Below are 16,788 nucleotides of genomic sequence, written 5' to 3' on the forward strand. Positions count from 1 at the left end.
CCTTGGCTCCTAAACAGTACAATCAAGAGACCTTGCCCAATGACACATGCTATCAGACTAAATCATCCTGCAAAGTCGAAGTCCACTTGGCTAGAATAACAGTACACATTATTCTCAAAAAGATATTCATCAGCAGCTGTGACTCAGTATGACCAGTTTACTTCAAACAGAGAGGCAGAAGGGACTGTAAACAACTGAAATTGAGCGAATAGACAGAGGACCTCGACCACAGAGCATGATGGAAACAACGTCCTCCCTGTTCAGGTAAGTTTAGTAATGTAAATTTGTTGACAATAAATTCTGTTATTTATAATATACCTTTAGAAGTATATGCTTTGAAAAGTTGCCAAATTTACATATTTAGGCCAAATTATTGACCAATGGTGATAGTAAATTGTAAAATATATTTTTGTTTAAAATGTTATATCATTGTTTGTCTGTAAGTCTTGAAACATTGGACTTTAACTGTTGGTTTCACAGTACATTTGTTTTATTCCATTAACAGCTCTTTAGATAAGAGAGAGTCTGATTACAGCCATGTGCCTGTGCTTGTCCCACTTTTAAAGGAGCAACATTGATTATTAAAGGAAAAAAAATCTTATTAAAAATATTATTTTTTACACATCCTCATGTTGTTCCAAACCTCTGTGGCTTTTTGGTTACTCTTCTCCGTGTAGTTTTAAAGAATGCGGACTGTTGGTTTCAAACTTAAGAAAGGACACAAAAACACACACAAAAAAAATAGGCCTACATAAGACATTGGATAGCTTTGTGTTATAAACAGACCGAAGTCTTAAGTCTTAAATCTTAAATGATATTTTAGTTATAATCTTCCCGTTCAAGTGAGCTGTTATCAGATCAGTGAGTCAGTTGAACTTGACAACCAGATCATAATGATTTAGACAGGAGATGATTCAATGATCAAATAAAAAGAACAAATTGTTCAGGCATCACTAATTCTCTCATTAAAAATGACAAGAACAGCTAAGTCCAGATTATCAGTGAATATCAAATTCCATTCTGTTCCTCACACAAAGCTATCGTATATGGCTTCAGAAGGCTTGAAGTACATCAGTCATATAAACTAGTACAGATTTGTTTGAATGTTTTCGAAAGTAGTCTCCAATCTCATTTCCAATCTCTCTTTCTCTCAGGTCAGTGTCTCGGCGGGTTTGGTCGCCCCCTCAGCGTCCGTTCAGAGTGTGTTCCTGGAACAGAGAGGTCAAAAAAGGAGTCACTGCAGGAACTATAGAGGAGCTCCAAGAGAAGGTATGAAAAGAAAAAGCCAATTTTAGTTCAACTGAAAGTTTTTACATAATTTGATCATGCTGTGGGACATTTTTACACTGTGATTCTTACCTCAGGCAGCTCAGGCTCTCTTGGTATCGTCTGAGCTGACTTTGGTGTGTGAGGAAGATGGGACAGAGGTTGACTCCGATGAGTTCCTCATAGCTCTGCCGGACAACACCGTTTTCATGGCCCTGAACCCTGGAGAGATCTGGAAACCTCATCCTGTATGTATGTGTGTTTATGTCAAGCAGAAACCATTTTTTGATTTCATCTGGAATTATTAGTTGCTTTAAGGTGTTTCACTTTATCAACATTAGAAAGGTGGTAATATGCATCAGTATCACACTTCAAATCAAGACGCAAAATATTAATGACTTTCTTAAGATTCATTCACTTATCAGTATATTATTTGTATTGTTCGGTGCCTTATCTAACTTTCTCCCTCCTAGTTACTTCAGAGGGCTAGCAACAAACCAGGTGATAATAAGCCAAGGACAGGAAAAGACATCGCTCAGATCACCTTTGACCTTTACCGTACGCACCCCAAAGATGTATTCGGCTCACTGAACGTGAAAGCCACATTCCAAGGGCTCTACTCTGTCAGTGCAGATTTTCAATGCTTGGGACCAAAAAAAGTCCTGAGGTAAGCAGGGTTCCCCTCTTAATACAGCAATACAGATTACAGATGGAAACTCTAAGCAATTTAAGGGTTTGTTTTACTAGTTATTTGCACAAAATAATCTTTATCACTTAAGTCAATGAATTGTATTCAACCCATTTGTTGTGTCTCAGGGAGGCGCTCAGAGTCATGTCCAGTCTCCTCAATGCTGCTGGACACTTGCTGATCTCATCGGCTGCTGTAATTCGCCGCATTATCCAAGGGGCGGATCTTCTTCAAGCCCAACGTACCCAGCCTATCGAGTACTGGGAATAACTGGAGAAATCTATATTTTAAGACTTGAATCCGATATCACAAAGAATGTAACTGAGGGAGAGATTTTTTCTTTTCTTTTTCTGAGACATTGAGGTGTTTCCTATAGATTTATATGGTAACACTAAGGTTCAGTTTAACATTAATGCATTAGGTTACATGAATGAACAACAATTTTACAACATTTATTAATCTAGGTAAATGTTATTTTCTATACTAGGGTTCAAAAGTTTGGGGTTGGTAATATTTTTTAAATGTTTTTGATAGAAATCTCTTTTGCTTACCAAGACTGGATTTATTTGATCAAAACACACTAAAACATCAATATTTTGAAATATTACAATTTAAAGTAACTTTTTTATTTGAATACATTTTAAAATGTTACATTCATTTGATGGCAGGGCTGAATTTTCAGCATCATTGCAGTCTTCAGTGTCACATGATCCTTCAGAAATCATTCTAATTATGCTGATTCGCTGCTCAACTAACACTTTATATTATTGTTCCAACTTATATTGGAAAAAGTTGTACTGGTTAATATTTTTGTGGAAATCATGATTCATTTTTCCAGGATTCTTTGATGAATAGAAATTTCAAAAGATCAGCATTTATTTGAATTTTGAAAATTAAATTGTAAAACATGCTAATACATTAGTACTATATTATATAATGTATATTTATAAATTAACATTCACCTAGATTAATAAATGCTGTAAAAATTGTTAATCATTGTTAGATGATACCTAATGCATTAACTAATGTTAATGAACTTTATTGTAAATTGTAAAGTTACCATTTATACCTTGCTGGTTTTATGGACAATTCATGGGAAAAGTTGCTCCAGGAAAATGCTTAGGTTTCTATGAAAACCTAAGTTTCTATGCCTTTTAAGAGTGATTTTTTTATTTTTAGACTAGGACTACCCAGTGTTACTTATTCTGTGTGTTTGACTCTCTTTATACATGTTCATTTCAATTGTACCATTCAATATGTTTACATGATAGACCACTGTATTCTAATTTTATCTTCTCCATTTGATACACTGAAAAAAGTGATCAATTGACTTAACTTTAAAAAAAAGGTGAGGAAACCTGTTGCCTTAAAACGATTAAGTGAATACACTTAAGTTAATTTTCTCAAATAGGCATGAAGTTTATTACTTTATAATTTTAAGGCAGCGGGTTTCCTCACTTTTTTAAAGTTAAGTCAACTGATCACCTTTTACAGTATAGTCGCTTTGGATAGAAGTGCTAAATGAATAAATGTAAAAATGTAAATACAAAATTGTTGTAATGGTGAATGTTTAGAAAATAAACATGTTTTTAAGATCAATTTATTAAGTAAAACCAAACTGGTACAAAAAGCTTCAGCACAAAAAAAGACAGTCTTTCTAATCAGCTTAGTTAATGCATAGACTAATCAACTTCAAAAAGATACTACTCAAGATTTTAATTAGTTTTCAACAAAAAAAAAAGGATCACAAATATTATGATTGGGGAAAAAAAAGAAAGAAAAAAAATCAAGCACATAAATTATGTAGTATTATGTCAGAACAATGTTTCCGTCAAAGAAACATATCTGTGTAGCACACGTGTGGAGCTAAAAGATTTCAGTTATGCTGCTAATAACCTTAAATACAATTGACCTTTGTAAAGGCAAACATCTACATATCTAAGCACAAGGTGCAACTTAAACATGAAAATGACAACATGCATGCATTCGCTCTGTTGAGTCACACAGAGAATTCAATAGACCTCTGATAAAACAAGCTACCAAACAAAATACATTGTACTATAAATTCAGTGCCTTGCCATACACAGTTTTGTTTCGATTACTTTAAAGTACATATTCTAATACTAAATACTTTTGATTCAAGTAAGATGCTTAGGTTTGGAGATACATATTGCATAACAATGTTGTGAGAGAGGTTCTACAAGGCCCTGGTCATAGCATTAAATTGGGATAGAAATATCCAGATAGGTTAAGAGAAAAAAAGTATTTGTGTAACATCTTTGGCAGTGATGTGGAATTCAGTTTCCACCTATCTGCACAGCTACAAATGCCATTGCAAACTGACTTTGCTGCCGAGGTCAGAGTTCACCGTCAGGCAAAACTGGGGTTCCTCCTCTAAAAAGTTCATTCCAGTTTGTTGCTTCGCCCCCTCCACCTCCGTTGACTACAGTAGAATGACCCAAACTCAACCCAGAGCCCATGTTCTCAAACGAGACTCTTCCCCGTGAATACTTCCCGCCCCTTTTCTGTTGTTGCATTATGACAGCGATGATGCGTTCCCTCTCCTGTGAGGTCATCCAGCGCATCTGATTGTGTTTGACATGGTAACGCGTGTCTCCGTACCACTGGATGATCTCTGTCCTTGTCAGGCCAGTCTTCTGCTGGAGAATCAAGTAGTCGTCGCTTGTGGGCCACTGGCAGCGAAGGAAGTTTTGCCGCAAAATTTCCAACTGCTCCCTCGTCTTCTTACGAAGTCGCACGTTTGGTTCTACCCGGCCGCGGAGGAATGACGGAGACGGAGAAGGAGACGGAGAAGGAGAAGGGGAGATATCCGCAGAGTACTGCTGAACGGAAGCGTTGCTGTCATCAAACTCACCTTCGTCACTTACTTCCTCCTTGGTCTCATTTGATTGGTTGAGTGGTTCCTCATCGTCAGCCACATCCACATCAACCTCGACTGCGTCGTCAGCCTCGTCGTTGTCATAAAAATCAGCACCAGGTAGAGCATCGTTCTCCAGCTCGTTCTGAGAGTTCTGTTTAGGGAGCTGCATTGACCGATTGCGCCCCGCGAGCTTGGCTAGCCACGCCCGGCCGTTCTTGCGAAGCTGGTAGCGACTGTCAGCGAACCATTTGCGGATTTCACGTCGATTAAGTCCAGTCATTTTCTGGAGCCGCTGAACCTCTCCGTCAGAGGGCCAAGACTTCTGTACAAAACTACGGCGCAGGGCCATCAGCTGCGCTTTCGATTTTTTCCCTGGCAAGCAGTGTAGAGACTGTGAAAGCTCGGGGAGTTCGGGGTATGGCATTGCGGTCTGTTGATCGTTCATAATCACGAACGGTGAACGTCCATAGGCATCGAGCAGCTGGACTCCAGTATTGTTAGGCGGTACGTTTCTACTATCACTTTGGAAGTGGGGATTAACTTGAGGAACTTGGGATGCAGGTCCAAGACCGTTTTTGTACACGACATTAGAACCGAGCAACTGCTGCGCACCGTTATTGGATTGGGAAGCATTATTCTGGCTAAAATGCAAGAGGTTTTGGTCACTGATGTGTTTAGGAACAGTACGGCTGGGTTTAGGCGTGTGGTCTCTCTGATCTACATGGGCATCTGCTGCAGGTGGCGGTATAAAATCCTGTTGAGTTTCATCACGTCCTAAACAATCCTCCTCGTCGTTGATTTCCACACACTCCTCGGCGACTGCTTTTTTCTGAATTCGCCACAGCTTGCGTCGCGTTTCTTGGATGTCGTCATCTGCCCAGCTAATTCCGTAACGTACCCGTTGCATCATGAACCACGCTTTAACTCTCTCCGGCGGTAATTCACACTTTCGAGCTAGAGCGCTCGCCTCCTGTGATGTGGGGTATGGGAACTCATTAAACGCTTCCACGAGTTCTGACACGGCATCCAGCTCGTGGACCTGCTCCGAGCGCACCCAGATGAGCTTTAACCCCTCGGATACCAATGGTAGACAGACTAGGTTAGCCTGGTTGTGTGTTGATGTGCCAGAGGAGGCCGTTTGCTTCTTTTGGAAGGACTTCTTAGTCCCTGAAGAGCAGGGTGACTTCTCCTGAGGTAATTCGGGGGATGAGCTCTGCGTTTCTTCGGGAGCAGGCGAGACGTCCATCTTCTCTTGTTCTTTTGCCTCCATGGAGGATATTGTCTCATTTGAGTCTTCGGGAGTCTGAAGTGACGTAGATTCAGATCCCTCAGTGGTGACTGGCTGAAAAGAGTGAGATCAAGAAATATGAATACAAAATGCATCAGGTGAGAAATTCATAATCCACAAATTTCTCCAATAAGGTTAAAATGGCACAAAAGGCAATCACTGCAGTTAAAGTCAACATGAAATCAAAATTGACAATTATAATTTTTTAACGGAATACTGCAGTGTTTATCATAAACTATTTACCCATGCAATTTATTTTTTGAATTTATTTTTTTAAATTCATAAGCCCTCGTAATCTTTAATATTAACTCCCCACCCCCCCCCTCGCAATGATATCTCTTCTCTGATGAAATGTGCACTAATGCGAGGGCTGGACAATGATGCTTCCCCTCCAGCATACTGTCACTCACATGACATCACAGCAATTAGATTACTAGGGCACTGTGATCTTCCATAAACAATAAAAATTGGCGATTTTGATTTCATTTTGACTTTAACATATTGTCTGTGTCCAAATTCAGAGGCTGCATCCTTCGAAGGCAGCGAAGGTCACACCGAGCGTTGTTAAATGGATGGTTCGGAGTAATTTCAACCTAGGGTCCTTTGCACCATGACCTCGAGCCAAACACCCCCCTAGAAGCTTTTTTTCCCTTGGTCGAACATTATTAAAGTTAGAGCTTATTTAGAGATATCAGCCGAATGGCTTGGTGTAGGCGCTAATGGATCCAAGGTTGTATCTCGTAAATTACCCCACTAATAATGCCCAGAATTTTCCCAAATCATGGAAGTGACCTTGATGTCCGGGTTAGCGGTAGCATAAGTCATCAGGCAAGTGTTATAAATAAACTCCTGATGTACTTACAAACTTTCCAATGCCTCGTTTTATGAGTACAGAACCTATTTGTACTACTGTAGAAGTTTGGTACCATTCCGGGCATTATTAGTGGGGTAATTTACGAGATACAACCTTGAATCCGTTAGCACCTGGCTGATATCTCTATGGTGCAAAGGACCCTAGGTTGAAATTACTCCGAACCATCCCTTTAAATGTGACGGTCTAGCCTATGTAGGATTGTTCTTGTCGCCTAGCAATTGTGGTGAGCTGCAGTAATGTTTGTATTGGACTTTTTTTTAAAAGTTAACAACAATTAACAAAAACAAAACAGGGTTCACAATCTGTCTAAATATGTTCACCATGGTCCTTTTCTGTATATATTAAGGGTATATATAAACTATAAATAATTGCATATTAGTAAGATTAAAGTCAATATTTTAACTGCTTAAAGGTTTTTTTGTACTTACATTTGTATCATTTGATTGAGCTGAAACCTTATACTTACTTTTAAAAGTATAGTTCGGCAATTTCTCTAGAAAAAAATTCTGTCGTCACTGGCGTGCAATGAATTATGAGGTAGGCGAGGTCGTGAAGGATCCATCTGTTGTATCCTTCATTTCACGGGAAACGGAGGACACATTTGAAGGAGCCTTCGAATTGGGACAGCCTTCGATTACGTCCTTCGAAGGATGCAGCCTCTGAATTTACTTCCTCAGTGACGAACGGTATGCACGTGACGGTATGCAACCGACAAATGCAACCAACGGAAATGCAATTATGCATGTTTTCAAATAGGTCCCCCTCCCAACACTCTACCTCTGCCATTGGTTTGTCAAAGAGTTAGCCCCGCCCCAAACAATAGTTTTTACACTTTAGGAATAGCGTAAAAGCTCTCTGCATATTAAGCCGTAATAGGAGAAATTATTTACATTTAAACAAATACTCTATTTACAGAATCATTAGTGGACCACACAGCTAACAATAAATACTGATATTAACACAAAACTTTACTTACTTTATCCTTGACAAAGCTTTTTCCCAGGTCACCCACTCGCTCCTCCTCGAGCGCTCCACATCGCTCGTTCCTCACCGAGTCAGAAAGGCTAGTCACAGGGTGAGCGGCGTGCAGGTGCTGACTGAGACATTTAACATCTTGCGCTTTATAACCACAAATCCGACACTCGTAAGCATCCTTAACCGTCTCCCCAGCATCTCCTCCAGGGTTCTCCGCTGGGTCTGGTGGTGAAGAGTGCGTGCTTGCGCTCTCGAGCTGCGGAGCTGCGCACTGCTCCATGGCAACCTATGCACGACCTAGCCAAGACGCAATTCATACAAGCTAACACAGAGATCAGGTAGCTAAATTTCTCCCACAACAAAGTCGATGCGCAATACTCCAAAGGATGCAACGAGTTTCATTTGAATAAAATATATGTATACGGAGTCCACATGCAAGAGTTGAATGCTGAATCCGAATTTATGGCCACACTGGTCAGAGTATGGAACAAAGGCTGGCTAGCCAGCGAGCTAGCACAAGAGCTTGTCTTGTTGGCTTCACACAGAAGCATAAAAAAGTAAAAATAGCCAGCTCGGATGCAAACTGGTTTATTTTTTGTTTTTCTATCCTTCATTAGATGTAGTTACTTAAGAAATAAGGCAATTACAGGTGCCACTCCGAGCCAATTGCACTCGCCTATGGGTCGCACAGTTGTCCAGAAAGCTGTCATAGGTTTGGTTTGTCGCATCCTCCGAGTGTGAAGCCAGAGCGGCTTCAAAATAAAAGTTCATTGACAGCCGCTTTCTCTTTTCTGATTCAAGAAGTTTTATTGAGATGGTAAAATAGCTTTACATTTTCAAAACATTAGTAACAGTATATATATATATATATATACACACACACACACACACACACACACACACACACACACACACACACACACACACACACACACACACACACACATTTGCACACATACAAATATAATAAAATAAGTAAAAAAAAAAAAAAAAACAAGGACAGGTTATGTTTAATCATAAGACAAAACCTTTCAGGGATGTCCTCATTTACAAACACTGTTAACAAATATATTTTAACAATGGTTTCTTTAAGATTAGATATTAGTCTAGCATTTATAATTTGCTTGATATAAAAGCCATAAACAAAAAGATGTGTGTGTGTGTGTGTGTGTGTGTGTGTGTGTGTGTGTGTGTGTGTCAGTGTGATTGTACATGGACTTCACTTGACATTACTTTTGAGAAGTAGAAATGACAAGTCAATTCTAAAATAAAATAAAAATTCTTTCTGTTTTTTTTATTCAGAAATGTATGTGCTTTGCTTTGTTACGGAATTTACATGTATTTTGATCTAATAAATGCTGAAATTATTTCTTTCATTCAATTTTACTAGTGTGTCTGACTCTGAACTTATATACAATCAACTAAGAATGTTAATTAAGATATTATCATTTATTGATACTGATTCAGTCTTACAGTTTTCTTATAATCAGCAGTGAAAGGCTTTCAATTTACTGGAAAGGTAAATTGTCTCAATTTGATCTTGAAACCCTTGAAAAAACATCTGTAAGATTTCAAACATAAATCTTGTCATTCAGTTTGTACTGGTTTAGCAAGTACATCAATGTAGAACAATAACGATTATCGCAGAAAACTTGTCAGTAAATGTGTTGTCCACATACAGTAGTAAAAGAATAAAGGTCAAACGAACCGTCATAAACATCTCTGTAAATATAATTTCGTTAGTGATATATTAACATGCACCATAAAAAATACTGTAAACATAAACCAAAGGTCAGTTTCTGTGTATTTAAAGAGAGTCTTAGGGTTTCAACTTACAGACTCATAGTGAAGACAGAGAGTGATCTTGCAACAAAACGTTCTGAATATTTGAAGTGAAAACGAGAAGATCAGCAGCAAGTATGTCGGCCACGCATGAAGTTCCAGAGAAACCCTTATTTGTGAGCTGTGATTTATGTGTGGAGGTGAAAACTCCAGCACTGAAGACCTGCTTGAAGTGTGAAATCTCTATGTGTGCTCAGCACCTACAGACCCATCTGACCACTCCAGTGATGCTGCAAACCCATCCGCTGACTAACCCTGTAGAACCAGGTTCCTCAAGTCAAATGGCCAGCAAATGCTCAGCTCACGGCAAGCTAGTGGAATACTACTGCCTGGATGATCGTGTATTGGTGTGCATGTCTTGTGCCATCGAGGAAGGACATCGCCTGCATAACATGAAGACGCTACAGAATGCCTATCTGGAGCTGGTGGACCAACTGAAAGAAGAGTTAGAGACACTGGCTCAGAGGCAGACCCAGGCAAAGAAGCTGGAAATGTGGCATGTAGACCAAATGCAGACTCTGAAGGACTGTGTTAGTCAGCTCATGGAGACCGGATCAACCCTGAAGGATCTGGTCTTTACAAGTTTAGAGACCTCAGTATCAGCCAGACTGGGGACACTTCAGAAAGCCCAGCAAGCTATCAGTTCAGCTCTGGAGGAAAGCGATCATTTCAGCTTCTTGCAGAAATTTGCCAGTGTACAGAAAGCTATGATGGACGCTCGCACAGTGGATCTAAAGCAGGGCTTGGAGTCAGAACCCGATCGCACTAAATTAATTGAAAATATCAAAAAGACTGGACAAATTATTAAGAAGCAGGAGGATAAACTCCAGCAAAAGTTTCTTTCTTTGGCTGACCCTGAACATTACCCATTTACACAGAATAAAGCAAACGTGGTCTCGGAGCTGACCTTTGACCCTCAGACTCTAGGGCCCGGGATGACTCTGTCTAAAGATCTTAAAACACTGTACTTCAGCTCCTCTGCCGCGAAACTGGCCGATCTTCACATTGTTCGCTGCCTGCAACATCTTCAAACAAACAGTCTGCGCTGGTTCTTCCAACTCTCAGAACATTTTGACTGGACCATAGGTCTTTGTGACACCTCAGCCACTAACAGTTATCATTCAGAGGTATTCGGATTGAAGAAAAGCAATAATAATCTTTCTTTTAAAAAAACATATGAGGAAAATAGCTCTATATCAGGGATGAGCATGACATCACACACAATTAGAGGTGGCGGACAGCTTGACAACAGGGTTAGGTTTGGACCTGAAATACAAGTGCCACATGAATTCCCGGCCAACAGTCCATGGAAGATAGAAGCGACCTGGGACTATAATTCACAGCTGCTAACCTTTTACAGCAGAAACAAACCAACCAAAGGTTTTTTACTGTGTCAACTCAAAACAAATAGGAACTACAGACTTTGCCCCTTTTTTGCCTTGGAAAACCCAACTCTACAAACCAAAAGCAACATGAGACAAAATGACCGATATGTTGCAGATGGCAGTTCATATACAGAAATACTCTGTGTGATCAAACAATAATCAGAGATGAAAATGACAAAAGGATCATTAACAAATTGTTTTTTATTTTCTATTATTGTTAATGGTTTTGTTTATATATTATGAATGATATTTTTAATTAAATAAAAGTTTTCATGGAGTAACCTGTTTTTTTGTTACTTGTAAAAATATATTTTTAAAAGCTTAAGGACTCATTTAATCTTATTTTAAAGCAAGTTCTCATGTAGAATTGTAATTATGTTCTTAAATGCATACTAAATCATAGTTCCCAAATGCCATCAACGTACCCAAATGCTTTTGATTAAAGAGGAGATGAGTCTATTCCAACTGCAGTAAAAAATGATAAACAAACTTATTGATTTTTTTAGCATCCTGGACTCCTCATCATTCATCTTCTGGATCTCTTTCTTCATCATCTCTTTCTTAAGATGATATATTCAAAAATATTCTGTGAGGTATTTCTGTCATGCATATAATTAGACAAGATGTGTTACTGTAGGATTATGTGTAAACTTACGATTCTTCATAGGCACAGTGTAATTGAATTTTAACAATTATGTGTGATATTTGTTGTCAAACTTTACACCAGCATGTCACTGTTGTTTCTTTTGATGTATTTGTTGTACAAGGTACAACAATAATGATTATTGCTGAAAACTTGAAGAACTGAAGATGATAATAAAGACCGTTGTAGTTAAGTCAACATTTTTAATGAATATACGTTTTAAATTTTTTAATTTAACCTTATAAAAATAAAGTCAGACATGAGTCATGATTCCCCTTGGAACAAAAAGGGAGGATGAAATAAAAATTTGGCTGTTAACGAGTTGTCCAAGTAAAACAAATAAAGGTCACAAATGAACCATGATAAACATCTCTTTATCCTAGCAAATATAATTTCATTAATATATTAACATGCACCATGAAAATACTGCAAACCAAATCCAAAGGTCAGTTTCTGTGTATATAAATAGAGTCTTAGATGGGTTTAACTTACAGACTCATAGTGAAGACAGAGAGAGAGAGAGATCTTATTACATTTGTAACAAAATGTTCTGAATATGTGAAGTGAAAGAAGATCAGCAGCTCTTACCTCTCGTGTGATCAAATCAATGTGATGTTAAAGTGATATTAAAATAAATTCATTATTGCTTGAAAAGCTAAGGGCAGTTACTCTTTCAATTCACACTTCCTCAGCAACCCCAATTCACCACCAATAAAGGGCATATTTTTTTGGCATCTTTAGTTCTGCGAAGAACCTTAAACATCCACGGAACCTTTCCACTGCACAGAATGTTCTTTATAGTGGAAAAAAGGTTCTTCAGATTATTAAAAAGTGTTTCACACAAAGAAAAAATGTGCTTTTAAGAACTGTTCTGTGAAAGGTTCTATGGGGAACCAAAAATGGTTCTAATGAAACCTTTTTTTTTTTTTAAGAGTAAAACGAATTCTCAAAGTCATTCTCAAACTGTGTGACATTAGCAGGTTAAATGCTGGGGAACTTATCCTCAATCTAACTCAGTGTCTTTCACAAATAAAAAAAACAGTCTAGTTGGAAATGTACAAACTCAATATTATGAATGTACTTCTCTATTCTTTGTAATCGTGCTAGTAAAATCGAGGTCATGGGATGGATTACCTTGAATGCAATAAGTTGCTTTGGATAAAAGTGTTTGCCAAATGTAAATGTAAAGCGTTGACAAATAATGATACAATATGTTGATTAGGAAGCATATTTAATACAATCAAATTAACACAACTGTTTTTAATTTATATTTACTTATTAGTGAGTTCATTCATTTGCTGAAATTGACAGGTGAGATGATCATTGGGGCTGAGAATGTGCTTTTAATGTTTGTACATGGGTTTAAGAATGGATAGAGTTCCTCAGTGAACCACTGATCAGTGAAAGAGTAGATATGAGACTTGGACTCCACATCATAAAAGGAGACCAGACCCTCCTCATAATCCACAAACACCCCCACCTTATGGGGCTTCACTCTCAGCGAAAGAGAGACAGAGGTTCCAGCACAGGCACTATACTGGTTCCCATTTCTCAACCGCACTGTCCAGTATCCATTCTGAGGACTCAGTGTGATCTTCCCCTTTCTGTTAATGGATTCTTTGGCAACTCCTAAATCCCAATCAGTTTTTCCCTTCACCTGCACGTCAAAATAAAACCTTCCAGAAGAGAATCCCTGCTTTCCCAGGACATTACCACATTTATCAAACCTCGCAGGGTTGTCTGGGACATTCTGTTTCTTTTCTCCACGTCGCACTTGTTTGCCATCGTCAGACAAGATAAGAGATTTATGAGCTGTATCTGGATCCAGCGTCACATCCACTAATACAAATTTAAAAATGATTATATTTATATTAACATCACATACATTACGGACATATAGAGGGCTGATGCATCACTAATATACTGATGCCATATCGGATTAAAAAGGCATAAATTATTTTTGTTTCTACTCACCAGCATATTTTCTTCTCTTTGCAATCTCTAAAAACAGAAATTATTTTAAATGTATTTAAAATGAATTTAGTGGAACACAGAAATCATCACTCCATAAATCACGTAAGATTGAAATGCATTCTCACCTTTTCGAATACTCCTCAAATAGCGAACTGAAGAAATTGTAAAATATAAATAATTATATCACAATTATATCATTATAATTGCACAACAATTTCTTTCCGTTCAGATGCAACTATAAAATTAAGACTTAAAAAAAATATATATTATTTTGCATTAAAATTAATCAATGAAAAACAGATATCACCTCTTCTTATGTAAACAAAAGTAGCAATTGCAACTGTAGTAATGATGCCGAACACAACTGTAATTGAGATCCAAATGACTGATGTTCTCCAAACTTGAAACATTTTACCTGCAACAAAAACCACCATACAGCATGACACGTGAGCAGTGTTGGGGGTAACTCATTACAAGTAACTTGAGTTACGTAATCAGATTACTTTTTCAAGTAACTAGTAAAGTAATGCATTACTTTTTCAATTTGCAATAAAATATCTAAGTTACTTTTCCAAATAAGTAACGCTAGTTACTTTTTCACATTTCTTGACTGACAGCTCTCCTGTCCCCATGTTGAGAGAAACAAAGTGAGGTGGTGGTGTGTGCGCTGTGTAAACATGATGGTTATTGTAGTTCTAGAGTAAATGTGAACTTACTCATCTCACTGCTCAAAATAAATAAAAACAGTAAAATGCAATCTCAGAATTTTACTCAACTTTTATAATTAACTATTAAATTACACAAATATACTTTGTGAATTTAATCTCACTTTATTAATGTCTTTGCTGCTGACCTTCAATGATCTAATTCAACCATACTAATAAGCAAAAATTACTTTATAAGATTTAGAAATAAGAGTGTTGAACTTCCTTCTCCTGTATATTATTTGTTCTTTAATCCAGAACAGCAGCGCAGCTGAAAGGTTAGTTTGAGCGGCACCCTTTACTGTACAAGCGTAAATATACATTTCCTTCAGCCTGAGGCTTATTCAGTTCACTTTTGGTGTGAAAGGGCCTTAACATTTGCCAAAAATATAACTTTTTTGTTGGTCTTGTTATTAAAAAAAACAAACAAGCAAGCCCAGCCCAGGTGAGAAGAAAAAGTAACGTAAAAGTAACGTAACACATTACTTTTCATAAAAAGTAACTAAGTAATGCAATTAGTTACTTTTTTGGGGAGTAACGCAATATTGTAATGCATTACTTTTAAAAGTAACTTTTCCCAACACTGCACGTGAGCAATAGATAGGCCTAGATATTTTATGTTAAATACAGACAAACAAACTAAGGTGAACAGTACATTTTCTGTACTAAAACATTTATGCAACAATAAATGTGCAAATCTGTGACTAAATCATAATTCATTATGAATCATCACGACTGCATTAAAATACCTTGAAAATATGAGAATGATTGTAGTTTATTTTTTTATTAAATATATAAAAGATGTTTGCAGAATAGTCTGGATACTATATTAATGAAACCAGGCCTAAGTAAGCCGTGAGTCTCTGTGATTACTATTTTATACCTCAACTTTATGGTAAAGAGTGGGGAAGCCTCCACCAGTCACTGAATGGTACAAGTTCTGGGATTTACCTGTTATGTACACTTTCTTGATTTATGGTTTGAACATGGTCTCTTAATGATCTTTTAAAAAAATAGAGCACTTGGCGGCACGCCACTATTAAAGAGAAGCCAGAAGGATGGTTAAATAACTGTGGCAGGCGAAATAAAAATGGAAGATAACCCAATGCTCATTGGTTAAATAGGTTGGAAGTAAATGTATAAGAATGAAAGTTCCAAGGAGATTGTTAGATGATCAGCTGGTGCTTTGTCTTTGTTGACTGGACCAATAAAGTCTAATATTTGCCACCTGGAACTTCTCGACTTGAGTGATTTCTTGCAAAGAGGGGAAGCCTTTTTCTACAACATGACAAACTACCAAAATCATACTTACTTGAGACACTGATTTCCGTTTGCAGCATATGATGTTTCAGTTTGACTCTGCAGTGATACTTGGTCTCACTGTTATGCACAGTGATCCTGTGTTTCACGCTGAAGCCCTTTGCATCTTTATGCGCTTCTTTAGTGTCAGAAATCAACCCATTTCCTTCACTGTCCAGCCACAGAAGCTCAGGTTCAGGGTTCCAGCCTTCACATGCACACAGCAGACGAAGCCCTCCTGAATGATCAAACTCCTCTATAATGATCAGTGGATGAGTTCCTATAGCTGCAGAGATAAAGAATAACAATAATTCATATGGTACTTTTGTATATTTTGTGAACTTTTATGTTTATTTCAAAGGCGCTGTAAATCTGAGAAAATATTTCTGCCTGAGCTAGTTTTTGTGTGAATTTGTTGCAAAGAACATCCAAGCACTAAAAAGATCACTTTTATGAAAATAATATAAAATGTCATCAAAAAAAAAAAAAAAAAAAAAATATATATATATATATATATAATTTCAGTAGTCTGCTCACCTCCAACATTAACAACAACAGTGATATCATCATACCAGGAGTTGGACTCAATAAAACACTTGTAAACTCCTTCATCAGAAACTTGGACTGTTGATAGTTTGAGCGAAGCATTTCCATTCTGTAGTAGATCTTGGAACAGTGCTGTTCTCCCTCTGTAGGACTCACTGTGCTCCGTGATTCTGTTTTCACGATTTACATAGAGATGCACTATTTCATCTTTGTCAAGTCTAAACCATTCCACTTTCATGTCCACAGCACTGGTGTTGGGGTTGATATAACAGGGCAGGATCACGTCTTCACCAGTGACAGTGAAGAGAGGCGCTGCAGGTCCCACAACATTATACAGCTCTAAGACAAAGAAAACCATGTCTGAACTGGTCGTAAAAGATTAGTGACTATACAGCTCAACATGTTAAGACATGTGGTTTTATT

The 16,788-nt window shown here is 37.7% G+C and overlaps 3 protein-coding genes across 3 annotated transcripts; 1 reads left to right on the plus strand and 2 right to left on the minus strand.

The window, feature by feature from the left end:
* The first annotated feature begins 145 nt into the window (after positions 1 to 145).
* Positions 146 to 3,551, plus strand: cideb (cell death inducing DFFA like effector b). The gene is made up of 5 exons (XM_081392745.1): positions 146 to 264; positions 1,155 to 1,269; positions 1,365 to 1,514; positions 1,740 to 1,933; positions 2,083 to 3,551. Exons 1-5 carry the CDS (start codon positions 236 to 238, stop codon positions 2,222 to 2,224), a joined length of 630 nt encoding a protein of 209 aa, XP_081248871.1. The 5' UTR covers positions 146 to 235; the 3' UTR covers positions 2,225 to 3,551.
* On the minus strand, positions 3,541 to 8,707 carry homezb (homeobox and leucine zipper encoding b). Its single transcript, XM_081392270.1, has 2 exons — positions 7,974 to 8,707; positions 3,541 to 6,177 (listed from the first exon to the last, which is right to left on the minus strand). Exons 1-2 carry the CDS (start codon positions 8,250 to 8,252, stop codon positions 4,312 to 4,314), a joined length of 2,145 nt encoding a protein of 714 aa, XP_081248396.1. The 5' UTR covers positions 8,253 to 8,707; the 3' UTR covers positions 3,541 to 4,311.
* A 4,426-nt stretch (positions 8,708 to 13,133) lies between these two features.
* LOC308705085 (butyrophilin subfamily 1 member A1-like) lies at positions 13,134 to 16,723 on the minus strand (the record flags this gene model as incomplete). Its single annotated transcript, XM_081389918.1, has 3 exons — positions 13,134 to 13,681; positions 15,833 to 16,105; positions 16,357 to 16,723. 3 exons carry the CDS (start codon positions 16,721 to 16,723, stop codon positions 13,134 to 13,136), a joined length of 1,188 nt encoding a protein of 395 aa, XP_081246044.1.
* Positions 16,724 to 16,788: the final 65 nt, after the last annotated feature.

This window comes from Scardinius erythrophthalmus (genome assembly GCF_964197995.2).
Source record: "Scardinius erythrophthalmus genome assembly, chromosome: 2".
In the NCBI taxonomy this organism is placed as follows: Eukaryota; Metazoa; Chordata; class Actinopteri; order Cypriniformes; family Leuciscidae; genus Scardinius; species Scardinius erythrophthalmus.

Excerpts from the sequence above, each read along its gene's own strand:
- homezb (XM_081392270.1), bottom strand. The coding sequence starts at position 8,252 with ATGGAGCAGTGCGCAGCTCCGCAGCTCGAGAGCGCAAGCACGCACTCT. Across the intron at positions 6,178-7,973 it reads AAAGCTTTGTCAAGGATAAA|CCAGTCACCACTGAGGGATC; the intron begins GTAAGTAAAGTT and ends CACTCTTTTCAG.
- cideb (XM_081392745.1), top strand. The coding sequence starts at position 236 with ATGATGGAAACAACGTCCTCCCTGTTCAG. Across the intron at positions 1,270-1,364 it reads TAGAGGAGCTCCAAGAGAAG|GCAGCTCAGGCTCTCTTGGT; the intron begins GTATGAAAAGAA and ends TTCTTACCTCAG. Across the intron at positions 1,515-1,739 it reads AGATCTGGAAACCTCATCCT|TTACTTCAGAGGGCTAGCAA; the intron begins GTATGTATGTGT and ends TCTCCCTCCTAG.